Raw genomic sequence first — 22163 nt, 5'->3', positions numbered from 1 at the left:
TCATTCGGTGCAACCGCTATAAAACATGGAAAATGTTGTAATATTTTAAAAACTTGTACTAAATATAAAATGTTTGATTGTCCTTTTGCTAGATATCAGCCTGTTAGCATTGATTGAAAATATCGTCATTCGGTAAAACTGAAATTTTGGTTAAACCAAATGACTTTTTTGGTGACAAATTTTGTCCATCTTGTAAAAAAAAAAGCAGTGTTAATTAATTATAAAAACCACATAATCTCATATTTAACAATTAATAAAACTTAAAAATTAATTATATCTCCATTATTTTTTTTTACACTTTTAAAAACCTTATTCGTCAACGACCCACATAAGAACGAGCCTATGATTGAATCTAGAAATAAAGCAAAATAATTGAGGAAAAACGAGAAGTAGTCTTCAGATGCCATGTCCATAATTTAAAGCAAAAAATCTAGCATTAATTTGATCTTAAACATTTATAACTCAGGTTTCCATCAATGCGGTTTTGACTAGCTAGTTGATTTGTTCAACGATGCATCGTATGCAGCAAATTACGTTGGGAAACGCACCCCTGTTTAGTTCCTGTCTCTATGAAGCCCCTCCTTCTGAATGCGCTCTGATTGGTCAGCTGGAGCAGCGTGTTGTGATTGGTGTTTGGGAAATGCCCGCCCCTTACCATAACAGCCAGTTTCAACACACTACTAACTCACTCAACCAGGCCCCGCCCCTTTATTCTGCGCATGAATTATTTAAATGAGGAATATTGTGAAGAAAACTCAAGATTTCAGAAAAAGGTTCAGAAACACTGATATGTGATCATTCTAGAGTTGTTTTAGTGCTGAAAGTCTTCCAAGCAACATAGGTGCTTCAATACAACACTCTGGATTGAATAAATTCATCATGTAATCTGATGCAGATTGCAGACGTGTCAAAGCCGACACTCAGCAATAAATAACAAAAATTGCTCTGTACTTACAAGATCACAAGAACTAGTCACAAAAAACACCAACGGAGCAGAAAGGCTAACAGTTTTCACGCCTCCTTATCTATTCATACGAAAGATCTTTTTGAACACCCTTTTGAAGTTTTCATTGCACAGTGGGTATATGAAGGGATTGAGAGTGGAGTTGATGTACCCTAGCCAAATGGTGAACATATGAAGGTCGTGATGGACACAAGTCTCACACAAAGCCATGACCATGAAGGTGATGAAGTATGGGATCCAGCACACCATAAAGACACCAATGATGAAGCCCAGCTGCCTGGCGGCTTTCCTCTCCTTCCGGATGCGCATGCTGTGGATGCTCTGCTTGGACTGTTCGCACAGCTTCTGCCATGTTTGTTTCGCAGGCAGCGCGTCGGTGGCGTCCAGCGGAGGGCTGCTCTCGGCCCACGGCGACGGTGGCGACGGTGGAGTGCTGTGATTGCAGAGAACCGAGGTGTAATTGTGAATATCCACCGTCTGCGCGCTCTCGCAAATGTTCCCAACGGAGTTTGGCACTAACACGTTACAGTCATTCACATTTATGAAGGCTTGGGGCTGGGTGTTGTTGTCGGACTGCAGAAAGGCGAGAGATAAGGATGGCGGTCTCAGCGGGCATTCGGCGACAGTTTCCCCATCGTCGCTCTGAAATGAAATCTCAGAGTCTTGCACGCTCTTTCTCATGCGTTTCGAAAGACTGAACATTGGTTTCTTCTTAAAGCAACTCTTCCTCTTTGTCTCAGACAAGGAATCGGGGTTGTCCTCGTTAATGTCCCTCGAGTTGTACGGCTGCGCCAGACTGTACTGATCCAGCAGACCCTCGTTTTGAGAATTGGCCCTCTCTCGCTCCGAGGCATTGGTCATCTTCAGCTGCAGTCCGTTTGCCAACGTATCATCTGCTTCTGTTTTCACCATGGGACCGGCGAAGTTCTCCCATTCTCTGTAATGGTCGCGGACTGCGATGAAAATCTGCGAGTAGAACAGGAGCATCAGAAAGGAAGGGATGTAGAAGTTGAGGATGGCGGTCAGAACTTTGAACCACGTCACAAAGCGAAAGTCCGTGTCGCACAGGTTCTCCAGCTCTGGCTTCCGGTCGACCCGAGCGAATATCCGCCAGCCCAGGATGGGAATGATCCATGTCATGGAGAGAAGCCAGGCACTACAAATCAACAACGTGGCTCTCCCTCGTGTCCGATACTTCAGATACTGTAAGGGGTGTCGTACGGAGCGGTACCGGTCCAAACAAAGGATGAACAAACTGAAAATGGAAGCCGTGCTCGCCACATAGTCCATGACCAGCCAGAACTGGCAAATAACGTGTCCGAGTTTCCACTCGTCCTCAAGAAGGTAGACCAGATTCAAGGGCATGACGGTAGCCCCGACAATCAGGTCGGCGACCGACAGGCTGACGATGTAGAGGTTCCCGACCGTGTGTAAAGTCCGTTCCTTTCTGACGGCAAAAAGCACCAGCAGGTTCATGATGACCGTCATGAGGGACAGCGTGCCGAGGAGGATCCCCAGCACCGCATTGTTCATGTGATGATGGAAAGGGACAGACGCGTTCACGGGAGTCGTGACGTTGGGCTCGGGAGGATCTTGAAGGATCCTCTTGACTTGGCTGTATGTGGCGTTAAGAATTGTAGCGGCCTCCATTGGGCAGTCCGACGTGTCACATGATGTCAAAGTTGTGAGAAAGCACATAGTCACTTTGGGTTTTAAAATTCATATCCAAAGAATGGAGTTTCTGAAAAACAAAAACAGAGAATGCATCAAACTGGTGCATTGTGCACAAAAATACAAATCAGAAAATATTATTTAGTGTCACTGAATCAACCTAAATACTGTACAATAATTTATAACACCAACATTTTTTATGGTTTAAATAAGGTAAAAAAAAAAAAAAAAAAAGGTGAAAAAAGTACACTTCTATAATGCACTTAAAGTGCTCTAATTTCGTGCACTAATTTTGTACTTAATATACTAAAAATTCTTCTTTAGTACTTCTTAAGATAGACTTAACAATATCTCAACTGTGCTATTTTGAGACACCTTTAAAATATGAACTAAAATGTGCTTTTAATATACTATCACTGCATTTAAAAATTATATTTAGTTACCATTTGTAGTACACTATGGATTCAAATGCACTTTAAGTGGTATCTAAATATTTATATGTAGTATATGAGAGGAACATTTTAGTTCATATTTTATGGTGTCTCAAATTAGCACAGTTTAGTATACTTAGATGTTCTTATCTTAATTAGTACTAAAGAAGAATTTTTAGTATATTAAGTAAATTAGTGCACAAAAATAGAGCACTTTAAGTACATTATAGAAGTGTACTTTTCATTACTGAGATTGTTGAATAAAGTTGTTATTTTTAAGTATTCTCGTCTCTTCATAACATTAAGGTTGATGCACTGCAGTCACATGACTGTTTTAATGATGTCTTTAGTTCCTTTCTGGACCTTTAAAGTGTTGATTATATTGCTGTCTATGGACGAGACCTATTGGATTTCATCAAAAAATATCTTAATTTGTGTTCTGAAGATGAATGAAGGTCTTACAGGTGTGGAACGACATAATTAATGACAGAAATGTCATTTTTGGGTGAACTAACCCTTAAGGCAGTGTATGGAGACATTCATGTTTTTGATGTGTCAGTGAGTTATCCAATCCACATTTCTGAAATGTCATGTGCTTACGACAGCATAGACGCAAGCGGGTTCATTAAGCAGCCGTTGCTGAGACCATGGATGTTCAGAAAATATGTGAGTCAAACAGTGTCTTGTTGCTAAGAGAGCTGGTTTCCATCCACGCGGTGTCTTGTCTAGCCTCTCATCGCAGGTTAGATCTGTATTCTGTCTCTCTGGAAGTTTCAGACATCGAACCAATAAGTGTATTATGTTGTTGTTTTCAGGGCTATTCATAACTAATTCATATTCCAGAACTGAGAACATAAAGTGCACTTTTAACACTTTCCATCTTTACTTTTATTCATCAGTTGCATTTTTGCATTTGTAAAATGACAAATTTGGATGAGAACATGTGCAACAGTAGTGATATAGTAAATAATGTGATTTATATTAATTCTTAAATCTATTTTATAAATGTTTTCCCTGTAATTCCAAAACTCTATCATTTTCTTTCTTCCAAAATGAGAAATTAAGCAGAATTTCTGCTCTGTTCCACATATACAATAATATACAATACAAGTTTATTTATATAGCACATTTAAAAACAACTGGTGTTGACCAAAGTGCTTTATATCCACACATATACTGTATGGATTCAGAAAACCTTAAATATAGTGCGCATGTCATTTTGGACGTCTGTTTAGTGAGTAAATTGTGACAGAATGTTGGTTTTAGGTTGAACTGTACCTTTAATGTTCACTTTAATCTGAATTTTAGGTTTTGAAAATTGAAGAATCTTATGCTTCACAAAAATGCTGCGTTAAAAACAACCCAATTGGGTTGAAAATGGAAAAACCCAGCGATTGGGTTTGACCAACATGCTATTTAACTCAACTATTGTTTAAAAATTAGTTCACCTTTAGATTATTATTGTTGCCTCTATATGTGTCTGATTTTTAATTTCAAACATATTTTGGATTCATTTTAATCAGCCAGAAGTCATTTGTAAAACAATAGTTGGGTTAAATAAAACATTTATCTCAACCACTGGGTTTGTCCATTTTCAACCCAACTTGGGTTGTTTTTAACCCTGCACATTATTAATGTCTGCACAAAAATGTAACATGTTTCTGAGGAAAAGCCTTTCTTACACTTGCATTAGAAAGAACTGATATTTCAGAATGATTGCATCTTACCATCGCACAGTACAGCGACATGAAAATCAAGCACTCAAGTCTGATTTAGCTTTTTTTATTAGTATAAACACAAAGAATCCACGCATACACTTTCACCAAATATTTACCCTTTTCTGTAAACTTGAGAGCTTAAAGGTTTACATCGCTGCACTCTATTTTTGTAGATTATCCAAACATGTAATGATTTCTCGACGCGTAATGTAAAGGGAAGCCGAGCACTTCATCCCACCAAAGCATAAAACTTACACGTCTTTTTCTGAAGAGTTGTGAATAAAATGTTCATCTCTCTATTTCCACTGACAAATATTTCATTCCCATTGGATGAAGATGTGCGCACGACGGCTGGTGTTCGCGGAGAAGCTTCAGTCGACACCTGTGGAATGCGCGAGAAAGTCGAATAATTCTATCCAAGCGCGCGCTGTCCGTCCACCATTCACCAGGACAAACACTAGCCACTTTTACACTAATCATTCAGTGCTTCTCTTCACTGACGTTAAATTAGCTCTAAATGTGATTAGGTTATAATTATAAGCACGGATGGAAACTTACCCTTCCGACTGGCAGGAAAATCCCGGCAGGAATGATATTTATCTCCACTGATTTGGTGTTCACTTCGAGTCAACTGGACGCTGAGTGACGCTTTACTGCTCTGAAGAGTCTCATGGATGTCTCATGGATGGACCGATGACACAAACACACACACACACACACACACACACACACACTGGGTTTCCATGTTTTATGGGGTCTTTGCATAGACATAATAATTTGTATACTATTTATTCTATCCCCTACACTAAACCTACTCATCACAGAAAACTTTCTGCATTTTTATATTTTACAAAAGCATCACTTGTGATTTATAAGTTGTTTTCCTCATGGACATCAAGAACAAGGATTTTGAATATTGCCATCTTTGTGGGAACAGTTTGTACCCATAACATTGGGAATACCTGAACCACACACACACACCTCCACACCCACACCCACACCCACACCCACACACACACACACACACACACACACACACACACACACACACAAATACTGGTTTTTGTGGTTTACGAGGACTTTGATGCTCAAACCAGTAGGATTGTGGTTTAGGGGGACACACCTTTCCCGATGCCCTACAGTGATGATAAAACTATCAAAAATTTTGTTTTGATCTGCAGATCACACATCTGGCTTTAAAGTTTCTTTACACACAACAGAACGGAAAATATGACAACATGACATATCAGTGGTATACAAGGACATTCCCGCCCATCCAAAAATGTTCCCGCCTATGACATAATTGTGATTTTTGGGTACAACCTGATTTATGAGGACACCTATTGTACAATACACAAAACATGTCATTTCTCTGGATTACAAGGACTAGTGTGTTTTACAGGTACATGACCACACACAACACACAAACCTGACGATATGGTGTATTAGCAAGACTGAGGTGATTAATGAGTACCTGATCTTAAACACAATACACAACTGACACACTCCAACATTACAGGGACCAGTGTGTTTAATGGTACATGACCACACACAACACACAAACCTGACGATATGGTGTATTAGCAAGACTGAGGTGATTAATGAGTACCGGTTCCTCAATACAATACACACCTGACACACTCCAACATTACAGGGACCAGTGTGTTTAATGGTACATGACCACACACAACACACAAACCTGACGATAAGGTGTATTAGCAAGACTGAGGTGATTAATGAGTACCGGTTCCTCAATACAATACACACCTGACACACTCCAACATTACAGGGACCAGTGTGTTTAATGGTACATGACCACACACAACACACAAACCTGACGATATGGTGTATTAGCAAGACTGAGGTGATTAATGAGTACCTGATCTTAAACACAATACACACCTGACACACTCCAACATTACAGGGACCAGTGTGTATTAGAAGTACTTTAATTATGACTTAAAATAACAACATAAACATTGAGTTTTCCGGTTTTAACCATGTAATACCATCATGGAATGGCATTTTAAGGGGAAAATGAAATCCACAACTAAAAAACTAGGTCAATAACACATGGACAACTGTGTAATCTGTGTAATCAGAAAGCATACAGCAATATTAATGTTTTGACATATTGAAATGGCAACCATTCAAAACTTTGAAAAAATGTGAACAGAATTGTTGAGTCAAGTCAAGTCACCTTTATTTATAAAGCGCTTTTAAACTACATATTGTTTCAAAGCAGCCCTCATAACAGGAACATTGTTCAACAAAGATTGTTTGGGCTGTACAGCAGAAGAGTATTGTGTCATTGTTCAGCCAGAGTCAGTTCAGTGTTGATTCAATTACGTTGTAAAACTCATCAGTTATTAATTTAGTTCACTTCATCTATACAGCAGCAGCAGCAGCTCTGGAGACAACAGTCATGTCATCGTCCAGCTCAGTTCAGTTCTCATACAATAGTGTCAATGCAGTCAGATCAATAATAATGTTGAATATTAAATTGTCATGTTTTTGTGACAAACTACTGCTTTAAAGAACAGTTAAACTTAAGAGATTTACAGAGTGAAGTCTTAGTATATTCATGCTCTAGAATGAAACTAACATAACCAACAACTAAAATAATAATCCTTATACAACAGCATCAAATGAGACACAATGCAACATCACTTATTTTGTGCTTTTTTTTTTTCAAGCTAATTCCTTGATTTCTTACAAAATCTCTTGTGTTTTGTCCACAATTTTCCTTTGGTCATATGTGCCTTAAAATGATCAATTACAGCTGTAACTTCAGCATCTGACCAGCAAACCTTTTGTCCTTTCCGTCTTGTCCTTTTCCTTTCCGTTTTTTAATTTCTGCCGAACTCTCATTCTCTGTACAGATACATACTTTATTAAGCTCCTACTCTATCAAAGCTCATGTACTTACAATGATGGTCGTACTCTAATTTTAAACTCAGGTACCTTGACAAACTCAGCAGTTTTCCAAATGGGCATCTTCTGAACATCTGCAAGAAATCAGTTACATACTGATCAGGAAACTAAGATTTAACTCTCAAATACCTAGAACTTAAAACTGGTTATACACCTGATATCTAAAAATAAAATTTCAAGTGACACAAAATATTATTCTGGAGATTAAATGTTATTAGCCTGTTAAAGGGATAATTCACCCCAAAATGAAAATGTGATGTTTATCTGCTTACCCCCAGCGCATCCAAGATGTAGGTGACTTTGTTTCTTCAGTCGAACACAAATGATGATTTTTAACTCCAACCGTTGCCGTCTGTCAGCTGTATAATGGGTGTCAATGGAAACAATTCATAAGAGTCAAAACATATACATAGACAAATTCAAATGAAACCCTGTGGCTTGTGACGGCACATTTATGTCCTAAGACACGAAAAGATCGGTTTGTGCGAGAAACCAAACAGTATTTATATCATTTTTACCTCTAATACACCAGTGATGTCTGATTGCGGTCTAACAGTGGAAGTAATGTCTAGCACTCATTGAAGTATGCTCGAGACATCACTGCCGCTGTCAGAGCGCGATCAGACCTCACTAACCGAGTGCTGAACGCAGTTGGACATGGTGTATTAGAGGTAAGAAATGATATAAATACTGTTTGGTTTCTCACACAAACCGATAGTTTCATGTCTTAGGACATCAATGTATTAGATCAGCCAGAATTTAATATGGATTTGTCTGTGCATGTTTTTTGACTCATAAATTTGTGCTCCCATTGACACCAATTATACAGCTGTCAGATGGCAATGGTTGGAGTTAAAAATCATCATTTGTGTTCACATTTGAAGAAACAAAGTCACCTACATCTTGGATGTGCTGGGGTAAGCAGATAAACATCAAATTTTCATTTTTGGGTGAACTACCCTTTAAAAATCTCCAAGTCTTTTACCAACACAAAAATGATAAACTCATTTGTATCAACCAGAGTTACAATGTTGGTGCAACACTGATTCCAATCATATTCTTATAGAAAAGTTGCACTATATAAGTGCAAAAATCTCTGTATATAATAACTGATTATTGCTCATTAATTATTACAATTAATGGCAAAAGGAATGTTTGGAAATATAAACTGATATTTCCTACTGACACACTACAGCAATAGATAAAAATAACTGGCTTAAAACCATTTTTTCTTTTGTGAAAATACAAATGTTAAGTTGAACTATAAATATATAATTGTATCTATGCATTGTATTTATGACAATAATCTAAAATAATAATGGGTTAAAATAATAATAAACATAAACCTGTTAGTTAACACATACCAGCATTACTGGAGACGCCTGCGCAGCTCCAGCAGGAACAACATCCTGAGAAACGCTTTCATCAGGATCACTGGCATTAGGATCCATCATACTGATCTCATCTTGAAGAAAAAACAGAATTTTAAAACACAAGAACATCTTCAGTTTAACCTGTTTTCAAAAGTAATTTATGAAACTTTATGCTGTTTAATAATAAATAAAAATAAAAATAAAAATAATAACTAATACTTTTAGATGACTATTATTAGAATTATTGCCAAGACAGAAATATACTACTACTGTAAATGAAAAACTATTTTACAATACGACATTACAATACTTCTATCTTCATTTCTTCGCTTAAGCTGTTTCAGTGAAAACAGGTTTATAAATGCATCTTATTACAAATCAGGTGAAATACTTGAAACAACTGGCCACACAAATTTTGTAAATAATGCGAATGTGAAATGTGTAACTGGTGCTCGTTGCGTTCCCAAATGCATGTTAAACTGCTGAGATAGAGTTCACTGCATTCATTCCCTGTGAACTGAGACATGGAAAACACCGAATCACAAGATGATCGAGTGAACAAAGTGTGATCTCCACTTTGAAACGGGGAGCGCAACGGACTACAGTCTTAATAAATTATCAGCTTTTGCAATTTGATAAGGGCACAAAGCCACATTGTGCTGTTGATTTTAGTTTGTTTGAAATGCTTTGCCAAAGCAATGAAACAAAACACAAAGACCAAAATTTATCTTATTTTGAGGTAGTGCTGGGTGGTATACCGGTTCATACCGAATACCGGTATTTATTTTTGTTATGATATGAATTTTGATGATACAGCAATACCGGTATGTGTCGCTTAACCAACGTTCGGAACGCGGCGCAGCCCGTCACTGTTTGAGAGCTACCCGTTTCACTTGAAAGAATGAATGAAAACGAATGAGTGAATTCGGACAGCCGTTGTGTGCATCGGCTGTACACTCATTGTGGTGCATTGTGGGATTGAACGAGTGCACTCAATAACGTCCACTATGGTTTCGGACGCCACTACAATGGCTGTCGCCTCAAATAATGCCCTATTTGAGGTTATAGGGGCGATTTCGGATTCAGCCCTTGATTACAGCTGAGAATTCAACCAGCGCGCGAGATAGAGCGGTTTCTGCGCGGAGCGCCGTGATGAGATTAACAACTTTCTCCACATGGATCATATTATATAGACCGGAGCGAGCCTGTTTACGTTTTTTATGGACCTATTTCATATACTCTAGTGCTCTAAACATGAGCCAGCAGCGTGTATTCGCACATATTTCATCACGTCTTCTTCAAATGAAATGTAACGTTATGCAAAGGACACTGAACTGTACGTCTGATCACCACCGCGATGACACGATGGGTTATTCTGCAACACAGAAATAGACTGACAATTCAAAGAAGAATGGTAAAAAATGTAACTGCTTTATTTAACTGCTTTCTGTGTTAAACTTACGTGTGTCATTTGTTCAGAGACTGTAGTGCTCTTAAATGTACTGAAAATATCCTTAGTTTAAATGTTCTTCCGCGTTTCTCCCTATTTTTGGCAGTTTGTTTTTATATAGCGTTAGATTTTTAAAATGCTTAAGGTGCCCTCAACTCTTCTTTTTTTCCTATCTCCATGGTCATATTTTAATATTCATGTGTCTGTAATGAATGTGTTGCAGGTCTGAGTTTTATTGGTTGTTGTCTCCCCACAGCATCATTTTGTGGGGTTTTGTAAACCTGTATTAACTCTAGTGTAGAATTTTTCTACAATATTCACTCATCATGACAGTAAAACAGGGCATTCTAGTCAATCTACTGCAGTATTTCCTCTCTCAATCAGTAGAAAATGTGGTTAACGCCCAGTCATACATATATATATATATACACACACACACACACCGTCATATACTGTGAAACCGATATAATTTTGAAAAATACTGTGATATAAATTTTTGGTCATACCGCCCAGCACTATTATGAGGCATATAAAAATATTTTCAGCTCATTTGGTTTAAACGTTTTTTTTAAACCTGTTTACACCTGTTCACTTCATGCATTTTCTCTGAATGGATTGCTATGCAATAATAGAAAGACCAGGTGTAAATGCCCTCCAAAACGCATTCGAGACGGATTTAAATCCGATCGCTCAAATCACTTTGGACGTTGTCTAAAACAATACAGCTATGGAAAAAATTAAGAGACCACTCCAAGTTCAGAAATCAATGTTAAGTGGTCTCTTAATTTTTTCCATAGCTGTATATACATTTATACAATAATACATTTTACTCCTCCCAAAAATACTAAATAATAAACATGTGAGAATGTGTTATAGGCATGTTATAGAAAGATATGACAGCATTACTGCAGCATGCGTTGGCGCAGATGAACAGATGAGTATCTCTTCAGTAAGCTGACGTGCAAAATACCTCAAATGAAACTTAAAAAGTCGAAAACGCTCAACACACAATCATCTTCATTAAAAAAATGTGAGAATAAATGATTTGACCAGTGCTGATGCTGCTCATGATCAATAAAATGGAGCTCATAGCGGTAGCTTTTAATGATGTGAATACTGTTAAATCTGCGTATAGTAAGGGAATTGAAGACAGATCGCTGTAGCGCCTCCGCTCAAGCGGCTCGTGAATCGATCATCTCTTCCTACTAGTTCATTTATAGCATCAAATAAACATGAATGAACATCAGAAGGAATGTTGTTTAAAACACAGAAAGACATCAGTACACCATTTTTCCAAGTCCACCGAGGTTAATCTTAAACTCCTGACAGCTTTGGTTGGATGGTGGATTTAGCGTTATAATTGGTTAGATTGTTTGTCAATCAAACTCCTGGTGAAGGGTCAATTAAACTAGTATACGTTCAGCTAATTGTCAGCCTCTTACATGTCTGCGTCTCGAGAGATTGCAGAATTCAAGCGTCAAATGATGTTTTATAAACAAAATTTGGGAGGAGCGTGTTCAAGCAGTCTAATTGGCTCGAGAGGAGGTATATATACACTGACTAGAGCCGATCTCACCTATAGTTTCCTCGACCGTTTTCTGCATCCCGTCGCCACCCCGTTCCTTACTCTCAGTGGAGATATGAGGAAGTAATATGGATTTGGGCTAAATTTTCAAACTCTGATCCCTCGACCGCCTTGAACAGGACGCCAAATACACTTATTACACTTGGTTTTTTACTCTATTCAATTATTTGTAAGTGTGAATTTGTGAAAACAACTGCTACAGGTAATTGGACTTTATTTATTTATTTATTTATTATAGATTTTTGGCATTTTTTCATAAATTCAAATCTATAAATCCAAATATTTATTACATGTATGAAGAAAAGGTTCAGCACCCAAGGCTCTATCGCTATTGTCTCAATAGTGTTCAGTGTCTTTGGGCGGATTAGCATCATGACGGCCATTAGGATTGTTTGTGATTTGGTCTTAGTGATTTAGGAGTCCTCTTGACTACTCCTAACCTTTTACAGATTTGGGAGCTAGTTTTAGCACTAAAATGTTTTGTGAAATACTCTTAAGAGCAAAAATTAGGACTGACACGCCGATTATAGAGTTTCTCATAAATCGGCATGTCAGGAGCTACTTTTAGCCGTAAGATGTTTTGTGAATATGGCCCCTGATTCTGTACAGACACATTTATGTGGCCAATCGTAAAATGAAATTGTTTGAACAAATCAGTAAAAAAACACATAAAATGACCAGGTGTTAACAGGCCCAAAGATTATGTGAAAAAGTTCTCACTAGACTACCATTTTCTAAAAGGATGCAATGCTCTTTTTATTACCTTCTCCGTCTAACACCATCTTGATTGTCCATTGATAACTGGTCCTTCTCAGGGCTCACCTGAAAGCAAGGTAAAGAAAAGAAAAATAAACATTCTACTACAGACAAAGGATTCAGAGATGATCCAAATGAAGCAGTACAGAAACTTAACACTGATTAACACTGACTGATCACTGTCAACTGAAAACATACAATGAAAACTATTTTACATTACAGGGTTTTCCACAATAAATGCAAAGAAAAAGTTTGGAATTTAACATATCCTATTCATTCACAAATGAAATAATTAATTCTGTCAGGACAGATGACAAAAGAAAGAGCTTAGAACAATTTTATATTTAAATATCTGTACATTTAAAAGTAAAAAGTCACTGAGTGGCCAGTTTGAACAAATGAACAAAATAATACATTACATTGCAAAAGTGGGAGGTCTATTATTTTTTTACATTTACACTCCAATACTTAATAAAAAGTCATTTGACACACAGCATCAAGATTATTTTGTTCCACCCATTGCTATGGTTATCAGCATCAATTGGATTTAATTGCACATATAAATACATTTGTCAATCCAGAAACTATACAATGTGTAGTTAGCAGCATAAACAAATGTGTTATATAGGCCTACAGAAATCAAAGATCGCTGCCATATTAGCCACTGAAGCTATCGATTACAACACGAGAAACACAAAGCTGTACTTCTGCAGAAACGTCCGTTATAATAAATGAAGTTGTGTGTGTGTGTCTGTCTACGTTGTGCATCTTTTATTGGCATTGTGTCAATACTTTGTTGGTTATAATGAAAGGATTCAACATGCAGCACTACGCGTAAGCAAAAACTCAGACTAACAAACGCATCCGATTGGCTATTGTGTTCACATGCTCAACACAAATGTCTTCAGGTATGATGGTACATTTTAAACCACTCCGTTTTAATAGTGATCAAACTAATGCGTTATAGTAGTGACCTACACATTTAAAACAGTGACAAGTTAACATTAAAATCATGCATATAGTTAAAACTCTATAAATATACTGCCATAACCAATCAGGGATTCATGATATATCAGCCACCATATCTTACTGGCCGATAAATGCTCATTTTAATGTTATCATTCTCAGTCCGAACTAGGCAGATATTTTAACACTGATAAATAATGGATTATATGATGTGCGTTGTTCTCCATGATAGTATTGAACTGCTTGAAGGAAGATACAGTTACGGTGAATCACAAATCTGTGAAATCAGAGCGTTGTTACACGAAGAGCACATCTGCGGAGTTACACCTTTATGACTAGCACAGTCAGTTTGCTTGTGCATTCGCAGCCTTTTGTGGAATTATAAGTTGAATTTTTTTATTTTGTGTATATATCTGATTAAACTCATATAGGATGCATTTGGTTGAGTTAATGAACGCGGCAGGAAAGCGCTTCATTGTAGGCCTACCGGTGATCATCTCTTCAGCATGCGCACTCAAACAGCAATGGATAACATTAATAACTATAGCTGGGACTGTCATATATACATAACATTATAATGAGAACACGACTGTAATAAAACGCTGTGAATTATTTTGGATTAGTTGCCGTTTTTTAGTGTGTTGTTGTGAGGCGTATCCAGAACACTTTGTGACTTAATTCATGTACATCTGTGCATGAGTTTGTGCAGGTATAAGTTGTAATTTTTTTGTATAAATATCTACTTTATCATATATAAGTTGCATCCCGTTGAGCGAAAACCATCTAACAAAGCGCTTTGGTTTATGGGTGTTCATTCAGCTCTTCAGGTTCATGCTAAAACAGTGTTATTTGAAACAGTAATGCTAAAGATGTTTAATAAAGATGTTTATATACACTTTTTTTTTTTTCAAAACATTACAACTTGTATTGTTCTTATTTTCATCAACAATATGGTTTGAGTAAATCATTTCCCAACAGGCTTTCATTTTATTCATCCATAGCACATATATTGTGTTTCTTTTTATGTAGCCTAAGTAATGTTGACCAATAACTTGTTTGCATTTTTATTTAATTTTATTTATTATTAGTAGTAGTAGTAGTGAGGCAATATATATATTTTTTTTAACTTTACAATAAGGTCTCATTTGTTATTGTATTAACTAACGTGAATCAACTGAGCAAAACCCTTGTAAATGTGAGTTAATAATGCACTGTGAACTAACATGAACACGCATATTTTAGGTTAACAGATAAAACACTGGATCCTAAAATGTCTTGGGAAATGTTGAGATTAACCTTAGCTAAGATTAATAAAACTTCGACAGGATTTGTCCATTCATTGTTAGCTCATGTTAACTAATACTAACAATAAACTTTACTGTAAAGTGTTGACACTTTTTTTAAATAAAGAAAATTGGCCATATGAATGTACACCACCGTTCAAAAGTTTGGGGTCAGTATGATTTTTTTTAATGTTTTAAAAGAAGTATCTTCTGCTCACCTAGCCTGCATTTATTTGATTAAAAATACAAACAAAACAGCAATATTATGAAATATTATTCCAAATTAAAACAGTTGTTTTCTATGTCAATATACAGTAAAGTGTAATTTATTTCTGTGATCAAAGCTGAATTTTCAGCATCGTTACTCCAGTCTTCAGTGTCACATGATCCTTCAGAAATCATTCTAATATGATGATTTGCTGCTCAAGAAACATTTATGATTATTATTAATGTTGAAAACAGTTATTTACATTTTTATGATGCTGTGGTGAATAGAAAGTCCAAAAGAACAGCATTTGTCTGAAATCTACATCTTTTGTAACATTAAACACTACCGTTCAAGAGTTTGGGGTCAGTAAGAATTTTAATTTAATTTTTTGCGGGAAATAAAAAAAAGATATCAATACTTGTATTCATCAAGGATAAGTTAAACTGATCAAAAGTGGCAGTAAAGACAATTATAATGTTAGAAAATATTCTATTTTAAATAAATGCTGTTCTTTTGAACTTTCTATTCATCTAAGAATTTTGAAAAAAAAAATTGTACACAACCGTTTTCAACATTGATAATAATAATAAATGTTTCTTGAGCATCGCATCATCATATTAGATTGATTTCTGAAGGATCATGTGACATTGAAGACTGGAGATAATGATGCTGAAAATGCAACTTTGATCACAGGAATAAATTACACTTTACTGTATACTGACAGAAAACAGCCGTTTTAAATTGGAATAATATTTCACAATATTACTGTTTTTGTTTGTATTTTTAATCAAATAAATGCAGACTTGGTGAGCAGAAGATACTTCTTTTAAAACATTAAAAATTCTTACTGACCCCAAACTTTTTAAATGGTAGTGTCAAAATAATTGTAAAAGTAAGGAATCTTATACTGGATCAAACTAGACTGCTGTACTGTATATGTTTGATTTATGCTGAGAGTGTTTGGGACACGGTCTATTGTTTTTTGTAATCAGGCTCTCAAAGTAAAATAGAATTTGGATTTAGATTTATCTGCCAATGTAACATTTATAACCTTTCAAATAAAAAAAATTATTGGTTATCAAAATAGGCCCAAATTTTCCTGTCAGCACATGCCTAATTTGATTTCAAAAACAAAACAATACCTTCTGTACATCTCTGACTTCTGACTGGGACAGAGTGTTCATTTTGAGAGCAGAGGGTCCAACCTCACTGAGAGTCTGCAAACATCAAATTAGACATAAACACTGGTCTGAATATGTTAACAGCCTAGATCTCACAAGAGTCTCTGCTACATTTGCTCATTCTCTTACAGCACAACTCTCACTTACCTGGTGTAGGCCCACAGTAAGAGCAGCACAATCGTCACTGATGACAGCGGGGTCTCACGGCTTATCTGAAAATAAGAAATAAAGCTTTATATACAATCACTTCAACTAAGAGTTGCAAAACCTTCAGTATATATGAAATATATCAAAGGGGTAATGTACAGTTAGACAGTAATTAATGCAAATTAAACATGGACAGGATGATCAGTGTCAACCATTCACAGCTTCCGATCAATAAATATGTGCACATGAAATATTGATTTAAGATCATATACAAGATCACATAATAGATCCATTTCAAATCAATATTTCAATATTTAAAAACCCATGGTAATGTTCATGGCTTTATATATGCAATACATTATGTGTGTGTGTTCATCACAGTATGTCAGGTTGTGTGTAGCTTTACACCTGTTTTATGAGGACACGTGTTTTATGAGGACATCATGAGAACATGTTCTTCATGTTTGACTTGACTGAAGAATCTCAGTGTGTTGTTAGATTGACAGAAGCCTGGTCTATGAGGACACTAGTTTTAACGGGACACTGATAACTAGATACATTTGGATGTTGCTGAGTTCAGGGTTAGGGTTAGGGTTAGGGATAGGTTAGGGGTATGTATGAGAGTGATAGTGGTGAAACGAGGTGTGCTAGTTGTACAGTAAGTGATCATGACTCACTTTTCACACACACAATCATAATTCAGTGACTGATAACTGTGGCAAACAATCTGCTTCTTAGAAACACTGAAATCTGTTCTATTCTTTAAAAGGTGCTAAAGAGGATCTTTTCGTCGACTGAGAAACCAAAGACTGTTACTGAGTTTTTGAAATGAGCGCATGCGTAAGAACAGCTCCCCTCCTTCACAGCTCATTTCACGGGAACGCCTCCCAAAACTCCTGCACAAGTATTAGATCACGAGTGTTTACCACCGGCATTCGCTGTGTCGTGTTAGTGGATTCATTATGTCGGACTCACCGCAGGTAACTCATAATCTGCAGCTGTTACTCCTGTCTCCTGACAAAAACATTGCATGCGGCGCCTGTGGAGTTTGGAAAGTTACTGGAGCGCAGCCGCGCTCGTCTCTCACAAGGAACGTCACGGCAGTGATTGACAAGCCAGAGGGCCAACCGTTTACGCGATTGGCTGATGTTTTTAAGGCCCTACCTCGTGCACAGATTATGTATATTAATATTATTACTTTCAGTGCACCTAATAAATAGTCTTTTATCAGTTTAGTAAACACAGTTTCAAGTAATATTGCAAAAATGTATAAAACAAAACATCCTCTTTACCACCTTTAAGGACTAACTCAATTATTACTTTACTTTTATTTGATACCTTTATTGTTGCTGTATCTTATTCTTCTGAATCTGATTCTTCTCAGTTACCATCTGAAAATAAGAAAGAAAAGCAAATAAAAATAAAATAAAAAAAAAAAAAAAAACAATTATTCATTGCAGTATTACTCATTGAAAGTCAATTTCAACTGAGGTGCTTCTTTTACCTAACTTCTAAAATGATTATATTTAATCTAACAAGCACAATAATGAGTTTTCAATATTGACATTTGCTACAATGAGCTGTGAATTATGGGTTATCAGTATCGATCCTAATATTCCATATGTGTGTCCCGGTAAAACTAGTGTCCTCATAGACCAGGCTTGTGTCAATCTAACAACACACAGAGATTCTTCAGTCAAGTCAAACATGAAGAACATGTTCGCATGATGTCCTCATAAAACACGTGTCCTCATAAAACAGGTGTAAAGCTACACACCACCTCACATACTGCCATGAACATGCATGTAATGTGATGCATATTAGGGCTGGGCGATATATCGCATGTGATTGTCACGCGCATTTCGTCAGTAAAACCGGTTCCCTGATTGCCGCTAAATCGCCATCACGTGCTTTCAAATTTAATAGACTGAGCCGTAGATCACTGACAAGCTACTCAAAATAGCGTTCATATCGCAGATGAATCGCCTTCGATAATTTACGCGATATTTCGTGGCTTTTCAGTGATATACGGCTCGGTGTATTAAATTGGGCGCCATTTGTAAGCAGGTGGTGGTGATTTAAACGGTAATCAGGGAACCGGCTTTACTGAAGAAATGCGCGTGACAAAGCATGCGATATATCGTGCAGCCCGAATGCATATATAAAGCCATGTAGGGCTGCACAATATATAGTTTTGTCACTGATACCTATCTGTGGGTGTGACATTGCAGTACAAATGAAGTCAAGTAGGCTATAGGGATCATAGTTGATCTGCGATCCATACGGACTACGGCTGCACGATGTATGGTTTTAGCATTGTATCCCGATGTGTGCATCCACAAAAGTCACATCACAGGATGTGCAATGTCAAGTGTAGGGATCGTAGTTGATCCGAACGGTCCAGCTGCCCCCGGTTAAGAGCGCATGTGACTTTTACAAATGTCATTTGCTTGTGTTTTTAAGTCCTGTCAATTTAAACATCAAACGCACTATGACTGGAACTCGCGCTGTTTTCTGACAGACAGATAGCACGTGAACACAGAGTTCAGTTCTCTTTCTCTTATCTTTGAGCTTGAACAAACACTCTCAGCGAAAACAGTTGGTTCTGTGTTGTAAACAATTAAGAAAACGGATGCATATAATATTGGACCCATACATGCTTTCCTCAATGTGTGTACCTCAATACAGTTAGATTAACCTGAAAAACATAAAGCACTGCTTATTTTAATTTGTATCTTATTTTTATTGTGTTTATCTAAGCTTGTAATTCGTTTATTATTCTCTAAGCAGATGCACTACCCTACAAAATGATCCCAATCATCCTAGAATGATTAATTATTTTCAAATAGTGCTATTCAATTCATCTGATGGAATTGTTTTCATATCGCAATATATAAATTGCAGAAAAACTAAATATTGCAATGTCAGTTTTTCTGCAATATTGTGTAGCCCTATTTCCCTGAGTAACATTTAACCTTTAATAATAAAGCAAGTAAAATCATGACTGTAAATAACATATAATATACCTGACACAGGTGAAATCACTGATGAATCTTTGTGAATACTGTATGTCTTCCTCCTGAGATTGGGCTTTCTCCATCACTGTTTCACTTCAGCATGATCTGATGTGTCTTCTGTCATCTTCTGTTTTTAGTATAAACGTCAAAAGATAAATTATAGTAAACAGCAAGTTATTTTCATACTTTATTGTATGATATTTAAGAATTATGTATAATTGAGGATCAATATTCCTTCATAAATTTTCACAATTGATAAATTATAGACAATAATACTGACAGCATTAATTTGACTGAATAAGACTGACAGTTCTGATACATCTTATCATAGCCAGTAAATCTTTGTTTCTTAATGTCTTTAAATCAAGCAGAACTGTAGTAATATTTACAGTAGGCTGGTATGTGAGGATACTGTACTGGGTGAAATGCCGTCCCCTTCAGACTGTAGTCATGACAACGCCTTATTATGATGGCTTGGCTAGGTTATTGCATGCGATCAGAAAATGATGCAGTTACAATTATAGTTTAATCGAAAACCAGCTTTAAATGACAAGCATCGCTGATTCCCTCCTGACAGTCTTTAAACACAATCACAATCTCGCTAAGCGCCGTTAGCATCGCGAGCTAGCTGTTTTATAACTGTAAAACGAGCTGCAAAGAGCTTACAAAACATGAACAAACAAGCCAAACGGACCCACAAGCATTTAAAAGCAGAACAACTTACCTTTAAAATAATAGTAGCCTCCATCAGGTGCTCAGATGTCTTCCTCAGGTGCAGCTTCTATCAGCCAAACAGGAAATGAACGCGAAGACTCTTATTATAAACCATACTTAATATAATATACGCGGGATTAAAATAATAATAATAAATATATGTGATGTGAGCGCACGAGTTAATGTGTGGTTGTGTTTACATGAATAGCATATCTTTAACGAGCTAAATAAACTGTATAAATACTGAGTAAACAGCATTCAAGTTATTTTTATACTTTATTACATGACATTTAAGGGATATTTTTAATCGAGGATCACTATTTATTCATATATTTAATTCACAAATAAAAATATATATGTTTTATTCACAAATAAAAATATATATATTAGTATTACACGTGCATTAACTCGCTTGTTATACAGACCTATGCTGAAGCTGAAGCTGAATGAAGCTCCGCCCACCGGCGCCATCTTGTCTCGCTGTTGTTCATTGCGTATGCAACCAATAGGAGCTGCAGAATTAGGCTCCGCCCGTCGGCGCCATCTTGTTTTCGTGATTTCCCGCCTACCAGTACCGATCTGACCAGTCACAGGCCTCAATACTTACACTTGTGTGAAAAAATGCAAATTTTGATGACGCCGGTACAGTACCAGGACCCGGCTGCAGGGGCACTCTCGTACACAGAGGATACACAGTGTATGGTATAAAATCAGGTTTTTGTGGTATATAAGGACATGCCGCGAAAATTGGAGAGGGTGCTTCTGGGACATAGAGAAAGGCATCTACATTGCCGGAATTACAAGGACATGGCCTGTGTCCTCATAAACCCAAATGTCCCCGTAATGCCGGTGCGTATTCAGGTCAAAAGTCCTCGTAAACCACAAAAACCAACACACACACACACACACACACACACACACACACACACACACACACACACACACACACACACACACACACACACATTTCAAAGCATTTACATTTAAATGGTTTGAAATGACTATCCCTTTTTTAGCATTATTTTCAAAGCACATCTTATTCACATTTATGGCAAAAATATATAAAATATCATCATATAACTGTAAAATAATTACACATCATGTAAATAAATGTCATGTAGTTGTCACGGGTCAGCAGTAGCGGTGATCCAAACAAAGATGCATGACACAGAAAGATGATAAAGTAACATTTCATAAACATCAGGAACAATACAGCAACACTCACTATTCATAACATTAACACGAGACACAAAACTGATGAAGAACGAATGTTTAAATACTCTGAGGAAGGTAATGGGAACAGGGAACAGGTGTGACACTAATCAGGAACTATGGCAACTAATGAAAGAACTAAATTACAGGGAAAACAGACAATGGAGACTAACATCGTGTCCTGAAAATGGCCTCTTTTCCATGTTAATCGAAACTTTTGTCCTAACCAGCCACGATGTCGATACTTGACATTTCTATTTTAGAAAGCTTTTCTATTTATGCGAAGTCGCGGCTGGAACAACATCAAACAAAGTTTGGCAATGATGATCTCAGGTACTGTTTTTGTGCTTTATTTAATGTTAAAAGCATCTAATGTGAGTTTGTGCTTGTAGAGAGACTCCGCTCACACGCTCTTCTGATTGTGGTCCGGTATTATAAGAAATGATTAAAAACACTAGGTGAGCAGTCAAGATAGTGAGTGTGGCACGCCAGACTTAGCAGGAGCACATAAAAAGCTGCAGGCATGTCTATTTTTATATATTCTATTCGCTAA

The 22163-nt window shown here is 36.8% G+C and overlaps 1 protein-coding gene and 1 long non-coding RNA gene across 2 annotated transcripts; both read right to left on the bottom strand.

The window, feature by feature from the left end:
- Window positions 1-1021: 1021 nt before the first annotated feature.
- On the bottom strand, window positions 1022-2662 carry hrh1 (histamine receptor H1). Its single transcript, XM_067387581.1, has one exon. The coding sequence runs from the start codon at window positions 2660-2662 to the stop codon at window positions 1022-1024; it is 1641 nt and encodes a 546-aa protein (XP_067243682.1).
- Window positions 2663-7742: 5080 nt separating this feature from the next.
- LOC137021301 (uncharacterized) lies at window positions 7743-20269 on the bottom strand. Its single transcript, XR_010895303.1, has 7 exons — window positions 19694-20269; window positions 18006-18058; window positions 16668-16732; window positions 16482-16556; window positions 12890-12948; window positions 9083-9183; window positions 7743-7792 (listed from the first exon to the last, which is right to left on the bottom strand). It is a non-coding gene; the product is annotated as an uncharacterized lncRNA (long non-coding RNA).
- Window positions 20270-22163: the final 1894 nt, after the last annotated feature.

The sequence above is a fragment of the Chanodichthys erythropterus genome, chromosome 6 (genome assembly GCF_024489055.1).
Source record: "Chanodichthys erythropterus isolate Z2021 chromosome 6, ASM2448905v1, whole genome shotgun sequence".
Taxonomy (NCBI): domain Eukaryota; kingdom Metazoa; phylum Chordata; class Actinopteri; order Cypriniformes; family Xenocyprididae; genus Chanodichthys; species Chanodichthys erythropterus.
Note: the sequence above shows the minus strand (reverse complement) of the source record. Positions and strands in the feature narration are given on the sequence as shown.